Genomic DNA, 22004 nt, shown 5'->3' on the forward strand with positions numbered 1-22004 from the left:
ATCCTTCAATTTTCTAGTTGACCAGATTTCTCTGTGACTTGTGCCAGAGTTATTTTACCAACAAATCTTATTTATTAACAAGTAGTGATTCTGAAATAAAGTGGTTTTGACATATATATTTTGCTGATGATGTGGTTTTCTTGGTTTAATCAAGTTTTCGCCTTCGCTGCACATCCAGAGCACATGAGTAGCATTGTATTAAAGACAGGAGCTCCACACTTAAGATCTTTTTTTGGAATGGTGTGGCATTGATGTGAGTCCGTGTAAAATATCCAGAGGTGGACAGAGTACTCGACCCCAGTACTTGAGTAAGAGTACAAATACTACTGGTCAAAATTTACTCCGTTACAAGTAAAAGTAGCTCAGTCAAAATATTACTCGAGTAAGAGTAGGAAAGTACTTGCTTTTAAATTTACTTTAAGTAAAAGTAAGAGTAAGAGTAAATTTCTTATTTTCCACATCAGTAAATTACTATATTTTTTCTGAATTGATTTACGGATCTTTTAACTCTTGTTTCTGAGAATTAACTCTTTGAAACCAGCTGCACTGATGTGCTGCTTTTAGAACCACAATGTTATATAAAACCTGCAGAAACACCAAAAACAAATCAAATGAATGGGATCATATGAGGACAGCAGATGATGCAGAGTTTATTAACAATCATGAACTGAAACCAAATGAACCTGCACCATCCAACTAAGTCTGGATCCCCCTCAAAGACCACTGCTTTACAAAAAACTACATCTCTGCTTTCAAGACAAACGCAGGCTACTTTGGTGGTATCGTTTTGAGGAGGCTTGACGTATTTCCGCTTTACGTACATCCCAGTGGAGAGCGCGCACTGTGATAGGTTCCTCCTTTGACAAAAACAGCTTGTGTCCAATAGGATTTTAGGGAAGAAGAAAAAAGAGCAGACCTGAAAGTAACGAGTACTTTTCAGCCTTCCTAGAAATTTACTCGAGTAAAAGTAAAAATATTTGTCTTGGAAATGTATTCAAGTAAGAGTAATAAGTACCAAAGAAATCTAATACTCAAGTAAAGTACAAATCCTCTGGATATGTACTTAAGTACAGTACTCAAGTAAATTTACTCAGTTACTGTCCACCACTGAAAATATGATGGAGATGAATCTGTAAAGAGAGTTGGCAGGATTTTATTTTTTATCTCTTTTTTTACTCTTAAATATTACTTGTTGCATGGGCCTCATTTCCTCCTCACAACAAGTCAAGGCCACACAAAAGTTTTCAGCCACAGGGAAATGAGGAGAACCCCCACCAGATAGGAGGAGCAGGAGTAACTGAGTAGGTGGGCTTAACTGGACGGTGTTAATTTGTATCTGTAGTTGTGATGTTTGGGGGGGGGGGGGCTGCATTAGAAAGCAGTGGTCCATACAGAGACGCAGGGAGTCAGATTTCAGCTGTGCAAGGGCCCCTTGAGTCCCGACACACTGAAGCTGCCTTTGTTTGACTGGAAACTAGAAGGAGAGGGAGAGCCAAAGAGGAGGAGGAGGAGAAGGAGGAGGAGAGTGAGAGGTTTTTTAGTTTAGAGTGAGAGCCACAGAAGCAGAGTGGGCTCCATCTCTCTCACTCTCTCTGTCACTACCACATATGAGCAAGGAAAGTTTAGCGTGGATCTAGGCTCCCTGTCAGTGAAGATGACTTCACGGTAAATGAAACTCACTGTGTTTTCTGCAAATAAGTTGTTTTAAGTTGACTTCTGGTTAGTTTTCTCACTCATCAGTTTTACTTTTGTGCAGCACTCCTCCCTGGTTTTTTGGATTATCTCTGTTTGTCCTGTGGGTCTGCTGGCATCACTCCTCTGCCTATCAGCTATTGAACGGTATGTGCTCTCTCTCTCTGCTTGGTGCTTGTTATTGGAAACTTCTTTTTTTGTCTGTTCTCAATTTTTTTTTTTAGCTGGCTCAGGAGTTTTCATCTGTTGGATATTTAAAGAAACTGCTTCATACTGAAATTAAACCAGTGTTGCAGTGCAGCTTAATGTTTCTTACCAAGTCACATGTGTTCTTTTCAGAGGATGGTGTAGTTTATAGGGATGGTTTGGAACCTAAAGTGAGAAATATTTATATAATTAACAGTAAGAGAAGGATGTCAGAGCCCCATTCACACAGCCAGTTTGTTCTGCCTCTGTAGCTACTGCATTCTGCTCCAGCGTGCATGTGGATGGTACAGGGGGTGTAACAGTGTAACATTTAATTACGGGGCTGCACTGCCTGGGGAGGAAGTGATAGAGCCATAATGGGAGCGAAGTGACTGCTGTGTGATGATCAATGCAGAGAAACAAGGATGTCTGATCAGTCTGACCATGGAGATGTGACAAATTAGTTTTAATCCACAGTAGATGAGAAGCAGAGACCAGCTGGACTGGCCAGATTTCAAAGTTCAGCCAGCTTTGGCTCTCTCTTCTTAGCAAACCCTGTTTCCTCGCTTAAAAACCTGCAGGAGTCTTCACCTGCAAGCCAGTATCACTCTCTGTTGAAGCTCCCTTCTCTAGCGGCGACAACTTGCTGATGTTTTTGTCCCAGAGCAACAACCAAGTGCAGACTTAATTTAATTTATTTAAAAAATTTTGTTATTTCTCAGTGCCATGTTTTTTCCCGCGCTGACTTAGGGCTGGGCGATTTTGGACAAAAATAAAATCCCGATTTTTTTTTTTTTTTTCTGAAAACCCGATTTTCGATTTCGATTTTTTTGGTAAAACTACAAAAGACAATGGAATACATTGTTTCAAATATTTTATCTTTATTTTTAAAGAAAAATAGCAACCAAATTTCCCTATTGGGAATGAAGTGCAATTGAAAGATACTGTAAATCCTCCTTGAGTGTAGTAAAGTGACAACATTTACAATTTTCTTGACCAAACAAAGATGACTAGACGAGCTCTGTCTGTAATGCAGCCAGCTGCAAAAAAGGAAAAATCGATTTTCCGATTTTCCTTTTTTTAACATAGATTGTGATTAATAAATACGATTTAGATTTAAAATCGATTAATCGCACAGCCCTACGCTGACTGAATAAAGCGGCCAGTGATCAGAGACTTTAGGGACCTGCTGCTGACAGTGGACCCCACAGTAGAGGAAAGGGACATCTCTACATTGTTCCCCTTTCAGTGCTTTGTGAAAGCGTACACTAGGGAGGGAATAAAGCCCCTTCCTGGGGTCACTGTAAATGCACAATTTGGAAGGTGAAGGAAAGAAGAGGGGGTCACCTGGATGTCTTCACAGTGCAATCGTTTTATGAAAGTTGCAAATGTCTCTGATTTTGACTCAGAACTGAGGTGTATGAGACACAGTAGACGTCTACATGGTTACTCTTACTTCTCACTGCATACAGTAGTAGTTAAATGCTCACAGTAGCTCCCCATTTCACTGCAAATCCCCATGCTCTTCAAATTATCACCCAGATTGACTGTAAAGTGTATATATAGCACAAATTAGAGAACATTTTTGGGCAGTATTTTGAAGGCATGCTTAAAAGTAGGCCCCAATTTGGCAACATCAGTATGTCCCAGGAGATACTGTTGGACTCAGTCCAGGATCATCACACACACGTCGTTATAATGGGTAGGAGGGTACGGTGGACTGTGGAGGAGGGTTTTCCCCAAACTGTGGAAAGTTTGCAAGACATGACATCAACATGACAAAGGTACCTGTTAACTTCAGAGCTTTGTGATGGTTGTAATTTGTTTCTGACTGTTTGGTTTTTGGGGGGTTCGCCTGTAATCTTCTGCTGCTTCTGCAGAATGTTTTCACAGCTTAAGGCATTATTTTCTTCCCATAGTTGTAACGGGTCAATCGAGTGCTTCAACATGTTCCTCATTAGCTCTGAAAGAAGTGCACATTTTCTTTTCCACTGCAATTGGAAAGGTAACACAAACCACACAACATGCAAATGGGCAGAAACGTTGCTATCAGTAGCACTGCCAGGTTGGAAGGTGCATGCGAGTGTTGTTCACAGTTATGTGTTTGAGTTTCCATCCTGTCTTCCGACAGGCCAAAGAGGCATCCCTGCTTTCGTCAGTGAGCTGGAATCCAGATTGACATTTTTAGTTATTTGTGCGGGTGTCTTGACCTATGATCACAGCAAGAAGCCCAGGTCACAAAAGCAGCATTGTCTTGACTGACTCGGATGATTAAAGCTTCTCATTAACTAATGTGACGCCACAGGGATTAGCTCTCCATAGGATATTATAAATTAACAGATGTTTCAAAAGTATTCACATTCATTACTCAGGTAGAAGTATAGATACTAGAGTTTAAAAATACTCCTGTAGAAGTTGAAGTATCAACTCAAGTTTTTTACTCAAGTAAAAGTATAAAAGTACTGGTTTCAAAACTACTTAAAGTATAAAAGTAAAAGTAATGTAAGGGAGAAAAAAGCCATTAAGGACAAAAGCCATTGAAAATGAATGCATCTTAGTATATTAAAGAACCATATATGTGTACTATTGAGCATTAACATGTGTTTCAGAGAGCAGCAGATATGATGACTAGTTGCCTATAAGTATTGTAATGGTGCAAAAAGTCAAACTTCAGAGGCATGTTATCATTTATCCTAACCTTTATTGGAATGTACATCCAAGTTTAGTTGCAGGAATCTGAGGGAACAAAACTGGACAAGAACATCTGATTTCAAATTCACTCTATCCGGATGGAGCAATTTAACTGGATAGTTTTTTTTTAAAGGCCTAAATGAAATAGAGTAACGAGGCTGTTTTTAAAATGTAAGGAGTAAAAAGTACAGATAATTACGTGAAAATGTAAGGAGTAAAAGTAAAAAGTCCTCTGAAAAATAATTACTCCAGTGAAGTAAAGATAACCAAAATTTCTACTTAAGTAAGGTAACAAAGTATTTGTACTTTGTTACTTGACAAACTTTACCTCTGTACACCACTTTGACTGCTGTTAGAAAAAGTTAAACCATTTACAGGAAAGGCTTGTTCTTCTGATGAGATGGGTAGAATATGATCTTGATGGATTAGTTCAGTTTATTGTACTGGTTTGAAATGAATGAGAGATCAAAATGTGCATCTCAGCAGATATTGAGGTCTAACTTTAGAAGTTTTTCTAGTGTGATTTCAGGGTCCAGTTTCCTCTACTGTAGTTCCTGCAGATGTTGGCTCAGCCAGAGGCTTCATTGTCAGGCTGTTTGTATGTTTGCCACATTTATAATCCTCAGCCATGATTCACTTTTTCAAGAGGGGGCGGTGTGTGTGGGTGTGTGTGTGTGGGTGTGTGTCTGCGCACTCACTCTTGCTGGATGACTTGCTGGAGAAGGTACCAGGGACAAATATTTCCAGGCTGCATGCTGTAAATATTCTTGAAAACAGAGCTGTCACCATGGCAACATTCACATTTCTATGCATAATTTTAAAAATAAAGCTGATTTAATTCTCTTCCTTTGTGTGAAATACTGCGCGGGCCTTCTGGCAGCTTTGTGTGTTACTAGTGTGTCCTGATGTTTGTAGGAAGATGCTGGCAGGACCAAAGACATTCCATGACTCGGATTTCAAGTTTGACAGAGAAGTTGAAATCTGTTCTGAAGTTTTCCCTATTGGCCATGTAGAGCTGATCTAAATACTGTATCTGCTCCTGAATAAGTGAAAGATTACTTTCAGGTCCAAAGGTTGTGATCTAACTGATACTACGAGGCTTAACCAGTGAATGAGGGCACCACTGATTGATCCCTGAATGAGTAAAATTAAGCAATAGCTTACATGGGAGGATGGATAAATGAAAGGCAAACAGAGAAATATAGTGATAGAATGGGAGGAGTGAACAAAGCTGCTACTTTGTAAGTAAATGTGTATTCACTGGATTTGTTTTAGGAATGGGGATTGATTTTGAATGTTTGAATAGCAATTCGATTATAATTCACACACTTGGGCAACTGCCGGAAATAATTCCTTGTGTATGTGTACTTGGCAAAAAAGCTGATTCTGACTGTCTTATTTTAACTACAACCTTGTAGTATTACTTCAAACACAAGGTGTCAGTAATGCTCGGCAGTGTTGTGGCAATACTTGTCGGAGGGTGTGTCCGAAATTTCGTTTGGGTGCATTTTATTAATCAACCGTGCAAGCAGAGAAGTGAATTTCACAGTTGAAGACGGCGTTGATGAATGTTTTTTCTCCAGTGTTTGTTCAAAACAATCCACTTTCACGTTTGACTGGCCTCTGTGTGTGAGTTAATTGGCTAGCCTCTAGCTGTGTTGCTGCGACGTGATTGGTTGACACGTGTTGACGCAAGAAAAGTTGAAAATCCACCAACGTTGGATTGACCCAACGCATGTTACCCACAATGCATTTCAGTAACGGAAGACGTCGCCACATTAACAGTCTATGGAGACAGACGCAGACGACGGACACAGAGCCGCCATGTGAATCCAGCATAATACTGAGCTAAGAAAAGGCATGTAACTTTAGGTAAAAAAAACTGGTTTCAGTGCAAACTCTTTAAGGTAAAACAACTTTATTTAGACCCTCTGTTAGTGATGCTGCCGTTGTTGCACCATATAATTCAATTTAAGACATTTAAAAGTTTGCTTGCAACAATTCTGTTTTAGTACAAAAGAGTTTTGGTATCAATTCAAGGAAATTAAGCACCTGGATTTAACTATAGCCCAGTGATTTACTGTGTTTCAGCTGGCAACAAGTTATTTCACCCTGAAGGGTCAAATTATTGATCTGTTTCAAGCACACAAACAATTTAGAAGACTAAATCTGGAATAAGAACTGGCAGGCAGGGAACTTTAACTATATTTAAGAAGGTTAATTAAAAAGGTTTATATAAGTTTAACCATGTGAAATTACACCAGAAATACAGTGGCTGTCCTTGTGATATTGTTTGGGATGCCCATTTCTAATTTGTATTATGATTTGCAGTGAAATTGCATGGCAACAAGACTGTTAAAGATTGTGTAATTCAAGAACGTCCTAAACAAAACAAAAAAATCCCAACTTTGGCTCAAGTTCATAAGGATTTAGACATCAGTCATTCTACAGGCCTGGTTTTCATAAGTACAGTTAGGCGTTAAAAGCTTACAGTCAGGGTGATATATTCTTTGTATCTCTGTAAGTGGCATGTTGATATATGCAGGGCCACATACAGGAGTAGACTTATATGTTCATGCCTTCACTGCCAAAACATGCATACAAAACAGTGCATATCATTTGTGGCACTCTCCATCTGCTGTGCACATGGTAATTATTCACAAGTGGTAATGTTTTTAATTATCCCAAACGACATGAATGCCCGGGAAACAGTTGGTAATTAGGGGATAATGAATAGGATGTCACGGTGGATGATGTAAATCTTAGAGAATGCCATGATGTTGATTACACTGAGCCAGACTATGAGGATAATACGGTGGGGACAGGGGTGACAATGACAACAAAATCAGTGTTAGTAGATAATGGTAAATGTTTTGTACTGCCACAATGAACCACCCTAAACGAGGTGAAAAAGGACTTTAAACGCATTTATGCTTGACCTGCATCTGACTCGAGGATGAAGCTGTTTAGTCAGAATCGTTTTGCTATGACTCATAAATGAACACCAACTTCATTTAAACAAATTAGGCCCAAAACTAAACACGTATGTTTAGAAGAAATATGTGATGTCATGAACTTTAGAACAGTTTTTGGTCCTCGTTTCAGCAGATATTATCTTTTTGAAATTAATTTATTTTTAATCTGTTTGTTCAGGCTCTTTTTTGATATTATTATTCTTTCTCCTCCCATCCAAAGTTTCTCCTTTTTTCATTGTCTATTCAGAAAGCAATTCACCTCATATAAAACAAACATAGATTACTTTAAATCATCTCAGCAGCCCAACCACAAAGTCCCTGCTTTTATACAAGTATAACATATGCAGTAACAGCTGACAATGAATTTCCTTAATAAGCTCCAACCGTGTTAGTCAGTTTTTCCTACAGCATGTATTACCTAAGGTTATGACTCTTCAGTCTGGTCAAGGCCAAGGTTTCAAGTACTGGGGAAATGGATGTGGGATGCAGAATTAGAAAAAAGTTCATTATCACAGATCCTGTTTGCTTTGAGCAGAGGTGACTATGAGCCAGTGGAGTGTTAGTTTTATAAGTATATGCAGTATTGTGTGTGAAAATGGAAAAATATCTTCATGTTACGGTTTTTGATGTGAAGTAGTCCCCAGGGTTTCTTTGGATTTATAAGAAAGACACTTTCAATAAAAGGAGGATGTGGCAATTTTCTGAGAGGATGCAACACAGTTTAATTCACTCAAATTTTAAATCGCTATAAGTTTACAGTGTTCATGAACAAAAGCCTTGAATATTAACATATTAGAGTTGGAGACAGAATCGCCCCCAAAGACACGTTGCACCTTCTGAATTTAGCTGGGTTATTGTGGGCAGGAAGAAGCAGTCAAACCTGTTGGTTACTTATTGATTTGTCAGCAGATGTATTATGGCATTAAGAGATCCTTTCACAACCATTTGATATTGATCATGACATAAAAAGATAATGGTAGGAAGAATAAACTAGTTTTGCCACCATTTTGTCGGTCATATGGCAGTTAAAACCTTGGTTGTGTCCATTTATGACTTCATGGATGACCATTTGTTTTAGTTTTTTTGAAGTTTGATTTTTTTTCTTATGTTTGACACATCTTCAAGGTGGAAACATACACCAGAGTCTAAATTCATCCAGTTCATAAACCTTTTTCTTTATTTTTTTGCTGTCCTGCCAGTAGTTTCTGGGAATACATGTGCCATCAGGGAGCTCTGAGCACTAAAGCTGTCAACAAATTTTAGAAAAGAAAATACAAAAAAAGTGTGCTGTAGCCATGACTACCACTAGATGTTTGTCAAATATTGAAATAAAAGTGACCAGATGCTTCTTTGGCCACATCAATGGATCTTTTGTAATGTAAACTTTATACTCTCCATGGGAAACAGGGTGGCATGAAAACTGGTGTCTGCTGTATTACGAAAATAAAATTGAGAAATTCAGCAGATACTTGCATGGTCATTTATTATTGGACACAAAAGATCTTTTGTGCGCTGATTTTGGTTTGCAATAAGCCATATTTCTGAGATTCATTCAAAGCAAATCAGCTGCTGGCAGTGAGAGTATTTCTTAATGTACAGTTCAGTTATGTTTTTTTTTCTGATATTTGAGCCTGCTTAAGTCTTATTCAATTCAAAATGATCTTTTTGCAGATTTAATCTTTTGTTTTTGTGATACCAAGTCAAGCAATTCTTGTGGTTGACGCTTTGATGCGTCAGCAAACTAAAACTGATTCAAGATGTACTGCAGCTTGTTTGTTTTGCACTTTATGCATTCCAGGTTATTCCTGTTTACTTCCATTGGCTAAATATAATCCACTCCATGAGCAGTTCTAGTCATCTGAATGGTAATTTCTCATCTATGAAGGACTTTGCCAATCGGCATTATTTGGTTTTCTGTTTAATAAACTGATGAGATGTGTTGAAGCAACTGAAGCGTGGTGTCAAATTTAGAAAAGCGGTCATGGATTCTGGTCACACAAGACTGTGGAAAGCTGCTAGCTATGTCAAGATATTATAAACAATCAATACACAATCCCTAAACCAATATAACAAGTGTTACCTGGCAGGTAAATGGGAATAGCTAAATAGGTTCTAGGAAAAAACACAGCACTATTTAAAGTCACGAACACAGTGTGACATGTGGCATTCGATGAAATAAATGAAAAGCAAGAACCGGAGGACAAACACAGGACGTGGTCAGTTTAGGATGGTTTCTGCGTGGGAGAATAAAGGTGCAACACCACACACAGTATCACTTAAGAGTCCTTTTTGTGCTCTTGTTTTGTTCTTTCATTAAACAGGCAGCCATGGCCATAAATGGATCAGTGGAAGAATCTGCCGCCTCACAAATCAAAGGCTTGCCTTTTAGTGGGAAATGCTGCTGCATTCTTAGAGACCATATGTCAGCCGGCTTATCTTTGATTAAACTCTCATTAATTGTTCTTTATCTGAACATCCATCGTCACTGCCATCAAAGGTTTCCAAATGACATTCTGCAGCTTGGAGCACTTTGTTGCACGATATCAACTATTTCCTTTCTTTGGCCTTTATTTTAATGTTGGGTCAAAGAGCAGTAACATAAAGCCTCTAAAGCTTGTTTGTTTTCCTGTTGTTTCTGTTCTTGATCAGAATGTCTTTGTGGAAAACCTTTTCTCTCTATATTAGCATATATTTGCCGATAAACACACTGAATGTTCTTAGATTGAAAATCTCTGTTCCGTCATATGATGCCATGTAAAACTGCCAGTACTTAAGTGTATCATGATGTTTTCCACAAACTTTCTTTTATTACTTACGGGATGAGTTTGACTATTGTTCTGTTTCCTGATCTTTGTTGCACCCTCAGCAGTTTTTATTTGAAAATAATTGATGTTACATAATTCAACCTGGCGTAAAACGATCTGGCATGAATATTTCTTGTTTCAAAATGGTGAATTCACTCCATTTCACTTTAACTGTGCACATATTCATTAGCCTGGAGACCCATCTTAGTTCTTTTAGCCTTCTACACAAAATCAATCTGGTTCCTTTAGATTCTGCAGTTTTATTTCCATGGGGACAGTACCAATGCACACAGAGAAAACCTCCCGTGGATTCCCTTGGTTAGGCTTAAGCCTGAATTATGGTTCTGCGTCAAACCAACGCAGAGCACACGCCTTCACCGTGACGCCGTCGTTAACCCTTCAGACTTCTCCGTCACTCCATTTCTCCCCGGTGCAGTATCCCCCGCGACCGCAAATTCGCAATCTTGTCCTGAATGGTTTATCCGACTTTTTCCGGTCACAGTGAATCAAAGAGATAAGGACAACTATTGTGCAAAAAACCAAAACAAAAAAAAAATCACACATACACGAAGAAAAGAGCGCTGAAAGTTCACGACTGCTTCAAACTGGAAATCGGAAATGCGTTGCTTCCAAGTGAACCAATTACAGCCCTCTCGGTCTGCGTGTGGTCTGCGTCGCCTCGACGCGTAGTTACAATTTTCGGGAGGTGCACGTCAGTGACGGCGTGTGGTCTGCGTTGACGCGTACCACACGCCGTAGGCACAGCGTCGTTTTGACGCAGAACCTCAAGCTTAAGATACAACTGCTGAACAAAAGACATCCAAAATGGCATTCAGGGAAAAGGAGCACTGGTGAATGACTGAGGAAAAACATGTTGATCTAAGGTGTTAAAGTCCTGCAGTTGTCTCGGTTGGTTTGAAAAGTGGTTCTTAGACGTCATGTGTGAGTCATCATATGAAGCTCGCCTCCACCTTGTTGTGATTGGTCCGGTATATTCTGTACCAGTGGAAAAGGCTGGTACTGTGGGGCATGAGGCCCAACTCATGAAAGAGAATTCCTGTGAAGTGAATAGTTAGGTCTGGCCAGATATATTTATTTACCCATTCAATAAATATTGTTTATTTTAGTCTGTAACCATCAGGTCAAAACTTAAATCAGTACAATGTTGTGTTTTAACAGGAACTTCCTGCAAAACTCCTCAAATACGCATCAGTGCTGATTATTATTTTTCATATGAAACACAAGAACTATACTTTTATTGCGTTCAAACTAACCATATTGTCAGTGATTCATCCAGACCTTTTTCAAGACATGTTTGACATATTCCTCTTGTAGATGTTGAGCTGTGGCCCGGCTATCTGTAATAACAGGCAACCACACATAGTTGACGGTTAGACAACCTTGTTGCTGAACTCTGCAATGGATGTACAATTCTGAAGAAGCAAGTTATTCATATACCAGCTGGAACAACACATCTGGGAAAAATGTGGTAAATGGCAAAAGACAGAGGGGATTTGCGTGGAGTGAGTAATAAATGTGAATTGAAAGACAATTTCTCTCAGTAGCTGAGTTTTGGGACATTGGTTTGTAATCATGGTTTCAGCTGTAAAGGGCATGGTCATAACAGAACCACAGTACGTCATGTGTACAATGATTTCATTATGCTTGATCAAATATGATGTGCAACAAGTATTACTGTAGGAAATAACATGCTCATACTGTAGGTTTGCCTGAGCAGGGCTTAAATATGCCTCAAGACTCAAATTTACTAATCCAGAGTGGTATAAAGTGGCATGCTTATTTTTCTGGGAGCGGCCAGGTTTCCCGGCTTTTGGACCGCTGAAGCCCGATGAATGAAAACATGGAATTTCTAACAGTCTGGAAATTGTCTGTCAGGGCGGAAAGATGGAGCTGAAACAAGCAGGTGTCTGTTTGGCTGTGTGGAGACCGTCTTGTTGCACAGCAAAGGAGCATCTGAGTGTGTGTGAGGTCAGGGAGTGCAGCCAATCAGAGTTTGGCTCAAACACACACATGCATGTAAAAACTGGGAATTTCAATATTGCTCAACCCTGTGGTCCGGTATATAAATGTATCAGTGACTGCTTGTCTAGCTGTTGGAAGAGCGCTTCTCTTAATAACAGAGCTTTCGTCAGCAAAGACAGATTTATGGCTTCCTTTTTTCATTTTTCTTTCCTTTCATTACACCTACTCTCTTTTACACTCAGATCTCTGCGTGTTTGATCAGTTTGCTGATTATAACCAGGATGTTGGTGTTCAACATAACGTTGGTGTTCTTAAGTCGTGTTAATTAATGAGCAAAAGCTATACCCAAACCATTGAAGGCATTATTATTTCGGTGGGGAAAAGGGAAGGTGAAGGAGTCTGATATACAGACTGTACATGAGGAAAGTTCAGGGACATTCCTATTTAACATCTGCAGGAGATTCTGACTGTCTCCCACTGGTAGGTGGGATTTGTGCTGCGGCCTGTTTGTTTGCTTGCGCCGTCAGCTGGTCTACAGCTGGTTATTTGTGAGCATACTGTCAACTCATTTCCTGAAAATCCCAAAGCAAATCTATTTAACAGTTTGCTCTTTATTTTAGCTTATTGTTTCACTACCTCTAGCCAATAAATATCTGCAAACATCTGCCCCATTCTCTGCCCCTGTCTTTTCTTTCAGCCTCAGCCACTCTTTCTGCATTCACTCTCCTGTCTTTGTTTTATTTTTGTTGACCTTCCCTGAGGTTTCTATGTGGGCGTTACTTGTTCTGCAGCAGAGATGAGCTCTATGGTGCACATCTAAGCAGCGTTCCTATCAGTGGAGCAAAACTTTCCAAGCAGGACATTGCATTGTAGCACAGTGATTGATGTCACCTGTCAGTGTTTTTAATGCTCTTTTAGCAATGACTGTATTATGTATTTGTCTAATTGTTTGGAGACTTTTGGGAACTGTACAAATTTGTACTTGGTTGTTTCCCAGCTTTCAATGAGAACCAGATTTTATGTTTCAAAATTGTCAAGCAAACCAGTGCAGTTGTAATCAGGCTGATTGCTTCAAAACCGGCTCATTTAACCTAAAAAGATTTTTGGGGCACTCCTACATAGTTTTTGTAATCTATTAAGTCAGGCAAAGAAATCTGTGCAATATCGACACACCAATATTGTTGCCACAACTAAGGAAAGCAGCACTTGCTCCTCGGGTGAGTAAACACCATAAAACGTTTTTGGCTGGTTGTAGTTTTGACCAGTCTCCAAATCACTAATTTAATTTCAATATCTTTGTAGCAACAGGAGCCAAGACTGCAGGTCCTCTCTATGTGTCTAGTATCTTTGTCCCACTTTCTCTTTGGGAATTTGATGTAATCCCAGAACAGCTCGTAGATATAATCCCTCTCATGAATAACTGATCACCTCAAGGCCCTCTCAGCAGTTGTTGATTTCTTTACTTTGATTCCAGGAATTGCAGCCCAATATGTTTTAATACCTCAGTAACCCTCTCTTTGTAGCTCCTCTTCTTCAAAATTAAAATCCAATACGGGTGAGGTGGTAGGGCAAGTTGTCCTCTAAATGAAATTGTGGTGTTTCAGTTCCTGGCACCTCCAACTTTATACACAGGTGGACAGTAACGGAGTAAATTTACTTGAGTACTGTACTTAAGTACATATCCAGAGGATTTGTACTTTACTTGAGTATTAGATTTCTTTGGTACTTATTACTCTTACTTGAATACATTTCCAAGACAAATATTTTTACTTTTACTCAAGTACATTTCTAGGAAGGCTGAAAAGTACTCATTACTTTCAGGTCTGCTCTTTTTTTTTCTTCAGGTTTTATATAACATTGTGGTTCTAAAAGCAGCACATCAGTGCAGCTGGTTTCAAAGAGTTAATTCTCAGAAACAAGAGTTAAAAGATCCTTAAATTAATTTAGAAAAAATATAGTAATTTACTGATGTGGAAAATGAGAAATTTACTCTTACTCTTACTTTTACTTAAAGTAAATTTAAAAGCATTTACTTGTGGTTACTTAAGTACCTTTAAAAGCAAGTACTTTTCTACTCTTACTCGAGTAATATTTTGACTGAGCTACTTTTACTTGTAGCGGAGTAAATTTTGACCAGTAGTATTTGTACTCTTACTCAAGTACTGGGGTTGAGTACTCTGTCCACCTCTGACTTTATATAATCAACATTAAGTACATTCTCAGAAATTCTGGACAGCAGTCACTGAAAAATGATTTGAGGACTGTCTTTTAATAAAAATACTGGGGCATCTGAATTTTCAGGTCATCCACTAATTAGAGGGCTGGTGGTTTAATCCCTGGATTCATATTGATATATCCTTGGGCAAGACACTCTTTCTCACAGTTGTCCTGATTATTTTCTCTTGTTTATCTGATAGAAAAAAAAGCATCAAAATGCATGTTCAATAGCTATGCTGCTTTCATGAGATTATAATATAAGATTGTCTGTAATATTCCCATTATTTAGTATAATTGTATTATATGTAATATATATGTATTATAGGTAATTTGCGTTTCTTAATACATTTACTACACACAATCAAATTGAACAAAAGTTGACAGTGTGGTGATTTTGAAGGCAATAGGTTGAACGGAAAATATTGAAGGCAAACAGGAAGTTTCTGGGAAGCGTGGACTTGAACGATATCTGTTCTACTGTTTTTCATCAGCATATCTGTGTGTGCAGTCACGCTGCCACATTGTACTTTGGGATAAACAGTTTTTTTCTGACTGTTAATTCCGACCACACTGTAATCAAAATCGGTTTCCAGAGCACCGGCTGATAAGTCGGCTCCCTGGTCCCAATAAAACACGTTGTCTCCTTCCATTTCAACGACATCCTGAAAACTCAGCTGGGTCCAACCTGGTATTTGAGACCAATTTACGGTGCTGTTGTGGTCACCTGGGGAGACGTTTACCCATCTGGCAGGCACTCCTGCGTCTGATAAAACACATGCTCTGCTCCAATTTCCTCAGCTGTAAATAATGCCAACTGAAAAGTCACTTTTGAATTTGAAGAAGTGATTTTTGACAGAGGCTTTCTCCTTTTTTTGTATCTTATGGATTTGCTCAGCACATGGAACAAGACTTGTTGGAGGATAGGTTTCAGATGAGCTCAGTACCGGTGTAATGGCAAAACTCAGCCAGAAACTGGAGCAGCTGGAGCCACCCCTTCATCAGTCAGTCAGTCAGTCACTGTTAAAAGTACTTTTATTCCTGCCGGTTGTGGGAAACCAGAGACAGACCTCACATGCTTTTCATCATGACTTAATTGTGAGCATTAAAAAGAAAAAAAAAACATTAAGTTGGAAAATAATTCCTCAAGACTTTACTTGGTTTTCTGCTGGTCATCTGGAAATATGACATGTTTTAGGACTGAAATGTGAAAGAATTACTTTTTCAAGTTCTTTATGTTTAGATAATGCACTTTTGACAGCAGGATTTTAAAACTGAGAGCACGAAGTTGAATGGAAAGAGATGTTTTATCTTTAAAATAGAAGTTAAATAGAAACGGATTAGCACACTGTCTCATCAGTTTCATGGTTTCCTCATCAGATCAGGTCAGACTGCTGGAGAAAACCATGATGCTGACAGGAAAAATGGATATAAAACTGTAAATATGCTTACATGTTTGTCGTTAGGCACAAACACTGTATTCCTCACTTCTAACAGCAAGCCACTTGTGGCCCCGTCACCCTAAACTTTAGACAGAGGCATTTTGGGATCCCAGCATTTGTTACCAATTTGTGAGCATTAGCAGTTAAAAGCACATGGGTGGAAACTTGTATAGGCGGAAAAGTAAAGCACATAATAAAAATAAACCAGGTGACTTACACCAGAAATGCCGCCATGATCAAAGCTAAAACCCTCATATTCAAATTTCAGAATGAAGCACCTCACAAAGTTTCTATCTTCCTGGGGCCAGATTCACAAAACATTCTTAAGAAAAAAAATCTTCTTAAGTGTCATTTTTTTTCTTAAGTTCAGTCTTAAAGGAGCTTGAGGCTCCTTTTAAGAAATGAGACTCTCTAGCGCCACCCTTCACCACGATGGCCGTTGGGGGTACTGCAGCCAACAGTGAAGCCAGCACGGGAGAACGGGGAGAACGTGCATGCAGCGTCATGTGACGTCACATCCACAGCCCAGCGCGGGAAATTCGGGACCGAATTGCAGCACATTTTGCAGCACACAGCCTGTTCAAGGCAACGGAGAGATACACTAGAGGGCTCATTCTTTTGGGTTTGGAACGCTTCATCTGACATTATTACTAGAAAACTTAAAATGTATACAGATTTTTTTCATAAATCTTGCCACAATCCGGCCTCAAGCTCCTTTAAGAAGAAGAAAAAAGAGAAGAAGTCATATTCTCCAAAAAAGTATTTTCTCAACTTTCTTCTTAGGTTTCTTCTTAAGAAAAAACTTAAATGGTATTCTTGAAATAAAAGTTCTCAAATTTGTTCTTGGCTTTTTTCTTAACTTTAAGACAACCTTGACCTGTCTTAAAATTTCTTCTATGAAAAGATTAAGCCTCTAATATCACCTTTTTCAACACATTAATCTCATCCACCATAACCTCTTTTTCTCCTTCTCCATGTTTAGTGAGTAACTGACGGTTAAGACACAAACTACCTGTATAAATGCTGTTTGTTGGCGCGTGCAATGCAATGACATATTTTAAGAAGTTCTTAAGTAGGAAAAATAAGAAATTCATAAGAAATTACAGTTCTTAAGGCGGTTCTTAAGAAAATATTGAGGAATTGCACTTAAGAACTTTCTTATGAACTTCTTAATTTTAGATCTTAAGATCGTTCTTAAGAACATATTGGTGAATCCGGCCCCTGGTCACTGTTTTCCCCCCTCAATATGTTGTGTTTTTAATCTCCTGGTTGACTAAATCCATCTCTTGGATGTTGCTGCGGATCTAAGAGCCTGGAAGAGCACAAGCAGGCGTTTGGGTTTTATTGGAGGTTAACAGCCCCATGCCATATCCTCTGTTATACGCTGACTGGTAGCCGGGAGAGAGGCCGGCTTCTAAATCTGGAGCGCTTTACACCTACGCGAAAACACACTCGCAATACACGCAGCGTCAGGCCAGCTGAACCAACGATCAGTCGTAACATCTACTTCTGGATTACATTAACTCAACAATGGCTCTGTAAAACAAACGTGTCCTTCTGTAGAGGCCCGTTCATTACCAGGGAAAGGGTGTGTGTGTGTGTGTGTGTGTGTGTGTGTGTGTGTGTGTGTGCAGGTTAGGGTGTTGGGGTTCAGCTTTGTTGACACCGTGACATTGTGGGGACTTCATGTCCTCTTTGTGGTCTAAAATAACTTCCAGTGTGGGAAATGACGCAGTTTTAAGGTGAGATTTTGGTTTAAACTCGTTTACTTTAGGGGTTACCGTAAGAATTAAGGTTAGGAAGGTAGCGATTGTGGTGATGGCAGGTTTCCAGACGACCAGTGTAAGGCCTACATAATTGAAAGCATGTGCACTTGGCTGCAGGATGCCCGTTATTTCCAGTTGGATGACTTATCTTCTGGCACGTGCGGCAGGTTTTATGGTTATTAAACAATGCTACAGAGGTTTCTGCTCTGGGACTGTCTCTAGTGTGGTTCGGCCAAAAGGATGACAAGAATGTTCCAAACATTAGTGGTGAAATGGCGTATCTTTGACTTGTATCGTTGTCAGGTTTCTGTTAGTCTGAGAGCAATCAGATATACATCTTGACTTCTGAGAATTATTTGAGCATTTAATGATTTAAAACCTTTTATCTGATGGAACGTTTTCAGACCTTAACGTTTCAGGTTCTTTTGGATATGGGTTCACACCAGTCCTCTTGATAACGTCCTGCAAGCTTTGCATGCTTTTTTTTCCTGTAGAAGGAAGGAAGGGGAACCCCAGTGTGCAGTCATTCTCTTTGTGGGCCGTTCCAAAATTTAAGTTTTGCTAAAGTAGTGTTTACCTAATGGCCACAAAAAAAAATTATAGAAGAGATTTTCATTCAGAAACACTTCATATTTGTCTCGATTTCTTCCTATTTGATCCTTGATATTGCAGTTTCAAAAAACTTTCAATATATTGTGCAGGGATGGTGTTAATGAGGTAATCCTCAGTATTTGGTTCATGCACAGTGAGCCAGTGGTTAAAGTCTTATTTCCCCAGATGGCTTAACTTCTTAGTTATTTAGACAAGTCTTGGTAAACTACCAGCTCACAATGGAGTAGGTTTTAGGTGAAAAATGGCTTTTGTTTGGCCACATTGGTGTAAATGGCTGGATAATGGCTTGATGCGCTGATGGTTGTCCTTCTGGGACTTCCTCTTTCCTCCATAACCCTTAATTAAGTACATTCAAGAGTGTTCGAGTGTACTTCTTTTAAACTAAAAATAAGAGTTTACTTCGTATGTACTTATCAGAGATATTCTTAATAAAAATAACGTTACCTATACTTGGCTTACCCCTTACCAAAAAGAAGTATACCTCAAGGGACTAAATTGGGCACCTTTTTAGTTTTTGAAAGTACACTTTGAAGCATACTTAACTATACTTGAGTATACTGAATTAAATGTACCTGAGGTTGACTTTTTTCTGGTAAGGTCACTGGACAGCTGCATTGGAGTCATAATCATCATCAGCTTGGTGGTTACCTGTGTGTCATACAGTCCCAGATTACTGACGTCTGGTGGTCGGTCCAAATATTTTACATTTTACAGTAACGGCTACTTTACCTTGGAGATCTTCAAGTCTCGTGGGAATTTTCTGCGATATTTTCCTACAGAAATGGGTCATGCTTTGAAGGTACATTAAACTATTTTAGGGAATGTAGACCCACATGGACTAATGTGAAGTTGGAGCGTCTTAGGGTCATGGATGATGCACCTAGGATCAATTTCAGGAATCAGAATGATGGATCCAAGTAGGGATCTTTAAGTTTGTTAATTTTATGTAAACTGATTTGTGAAGATGTACGAATAGCTTGAGTAAAAAGAATATGAAATGAACATATTTAAAGCTGAAAACTTCTTGTGTTTATCCATCTTTTGAGACTTTTTACGTCTGCCTTTGTTTAATTCTGTCCTAAAAGTGGCAACGGTAAAGTAAATAAACATTTCTTTTTATGGACAAGTTGACAAGAATGTTGTCTGAATAATTTCGGCACTCAGTAGAGAGAATAAAACAAGTTGGACTAACTTTGACTGTCAAGGTCCAGGTTTCCAAATGTAAATGAGGTGACTGTAACGGCTGGACTGCTGCTGGCTACAAGGCTAAAATGATGTTTATTCAAACCAGGACTCCAAATCAACTGTTTATTTGCATTAGTTCAGACCTACTAATTTGTAAATTCTTCACACTTTGAGACCAGAGTGAAAAAGGTTTTAATTAAAAAAAACTTTTTTGTTGTATTAAAGGTTTTTATGAGGGGGAAAAAGAGCTGGCAAACTGGAGCGTTTACCTTCAGAAGTGTTTATTGCCTCTTGGTGTGGTTCTTTTTTAAGAAATCTTTCTCATTCTCATAAATATCTGTTTTCTTTTCTTTCCTCTCAATGTCCTATTTGCCTTTTCCCTGGTCTTTTCTCAGCCTCCTCATGCATGCCAGATCAACGCCAATTTCAACACTGTATTATCCAACCCCTCCAGACCAATGTTGCTTCTTAGTTTGATTAAGCACCCAGGCATAATACTTTCATCCAAATCTTCATATAAGGATGTTTTCCTCTTAAAAGTTCAGGTTCTTTGCTTTTCCTGTAATTTTCATATTCAGGAGATGGGGAATTTTAAATTACATTAAAAGGTCAATGAGTTTGACCTGATATTGACCCAGCAGATTATGCCAGCAGCTGCTGAGTGTTCTCAGCTGCTGTCTGACATCGGGGTCAAGGACTGAGGTCGTTTCCTCTCCAGACTGACCGCCACTTTTTTGACACAGTTTAGCAGCCACTGCTATTTTGGGACAGTTAGGGCTTTAAAGGCTCTGGTGTTGTACCACTTGTTCACGAGTCATTTTGGGGTTTGTTTTTCATTAATGTTTTGCTCTTATCAGATCACTTGTTAGATAAGCAGCGCAAGTGACGGATCTTTACAATCTCCTTTTAAAGGTGTGTCTATGTATTTCAAGTAAACATGGATATAAACATGTCTTTCCTTCTAGCAGGTGTGTTTACTGCAACCACCTAAACATATGTTAAGTGCCTGCAGAGCTGGGTAGAGTAGCCAAAAATTGTACTCAAGTAAAAGTACTGTTACTTCAGAATAATATGACTCAAGTAGAAGTAAAAAGTAGTCATCCAAATAATTACTTGAGTAAAAGTAAAAAAGTACTTGGTGAAAAAACTACTCAAGTACGGAGTAACTGTTGAGTAACGTCTGATTTATTTTTTAACACAACCATTCAAACAGACAAAAGTACAAAATAATCATCTTCAGGCAAATTAAATCAATAAAATAAATTAAAATGAATAAAAAATAGCTTACATTAAAATAATCTTAAAGTGAATTCAAGTACTTTAATAAATAATAAAATAAGTAAAATAATAGAATAAAAAAATAAATTAAGCACAAGTAGCACAAAATTTCAAGCCTTTGTACTTTTCTTTTTTAACCAGGCAGAACTAGAACAAACATGAACTCATAGAAACTCTGTGTGTGTTTGAGTCTGTGTAAATGTGACAAAACATGCAAAAACAAACATTTTTCCCAAAGAATCACCCAGTGATGTCATGAGATTGACGCGTACGCGGATAAAAGGGATAAAAGAAAAGTAACAGCTCAGCGTGGCCTAATGTAGCGGAGTAAGAGTAACAGTTTCTTCTTCACAAATCTACTCAAGTAAAAGTTAAAAGTATAGTGATTCAAAACTACTCCTAAAAGTACCAAATTTCCCAAAACTTACTCAAGTAAATGTAACGGAGTGAATGTAACTCGTTACTACCCACCTCTGAGTGCCTGCTTGCTAAACGAGTATACATTTGTGTGGTTTGAAAGGTCAAATGACGTTTGAACTTTAATTGCATAGTCCGAGATCACACAATGTCGATGCAAGCTTCACAATTTCGAGGCCTCAGAAGATAATATTAAAACACCATATAAAAGCACATGGGAGAAGTTCCATTAGCTGTAGACATTCGAATCCCAAGGACTTTATAGCTGAAGATGAGGGACATAAGAGTGTAAGTGATGCTGAAGCATTCCTGCTTTATGAGGACCGGGCTAGATACTACAGAAGAGTATTAGGACCATGTAGGAGAAAAAATATTTGAGAGGGGAAGATTTTTTTTATTGTGCACTTCGAGAAAAAAGTCAATGTCGAGAAAAAAAGTCGAAATGTCGAGGAAAAAAGCCCTTTTTCTCAACATTTCTACTTTATTCACGAAATTTTGACTTTTTTCTCAACATTTCGACTTTTTTCTCGAAATTGTACTTCAACATTAATCTCGACATTTCGACTTTTTTCTCGAAGTGCATAATGGAAAAAAAATCTTCCTCCTAAAACATTTCTATTTTTTTCCTGCCTGGCCCTAATACTCTTCAGTAAGATACAGACCAGACAGCAGGATTCCTTTTTAGGATTCACTTTTTGCATTGAGCATAATTAAGTTAGTCGGCATGCACCTACACAAACTACACTTACTTTGAGGCAA

At 38.6% G+C, this 22004-nt stretch overlaps 1 protein-coding gene across 1 annotated transcript in view; it reads left to right on the forward strand.

The window, feature by feature from the left end:
• The first annotated feature begins 1493 nt into the window (after nt 1-1493).
• LOC133423039 (collagen alpha-1(XVIII) chain-like) overlaps nt 1494-22004 on the forward strand; it is an 82546-nt gene continuing 62035 nt past the window's right edge. Inside the window, exons 1-2 of the mRNA XM_061713127.1 lie at nt 1494-1665; nt 1757-1839. Of these exons, the coding sequence (XP_061569111.1) occupies nt 1655-1665; nt 1757-1839 (94 nt within the window). The 5' untranslated portion in view covers nt 1494-1654. The remainder of the gene's footprint in view (nt 1666-1756; nt 1840-22004) is intronic.

Source organism: Cololabis saira, chromosome 22, assembly GCF_033807715.1.
Source record: "Cololabis saira isolate AMF1-May2022 chromosome 22, fColSai1.1, whole genome shotgun sequence".
NCBI lineage: Eukaryota > Metazoa > Chordata > Actinopteri > Beloniformes > Belonidae > Cololabis > Cololabis saira.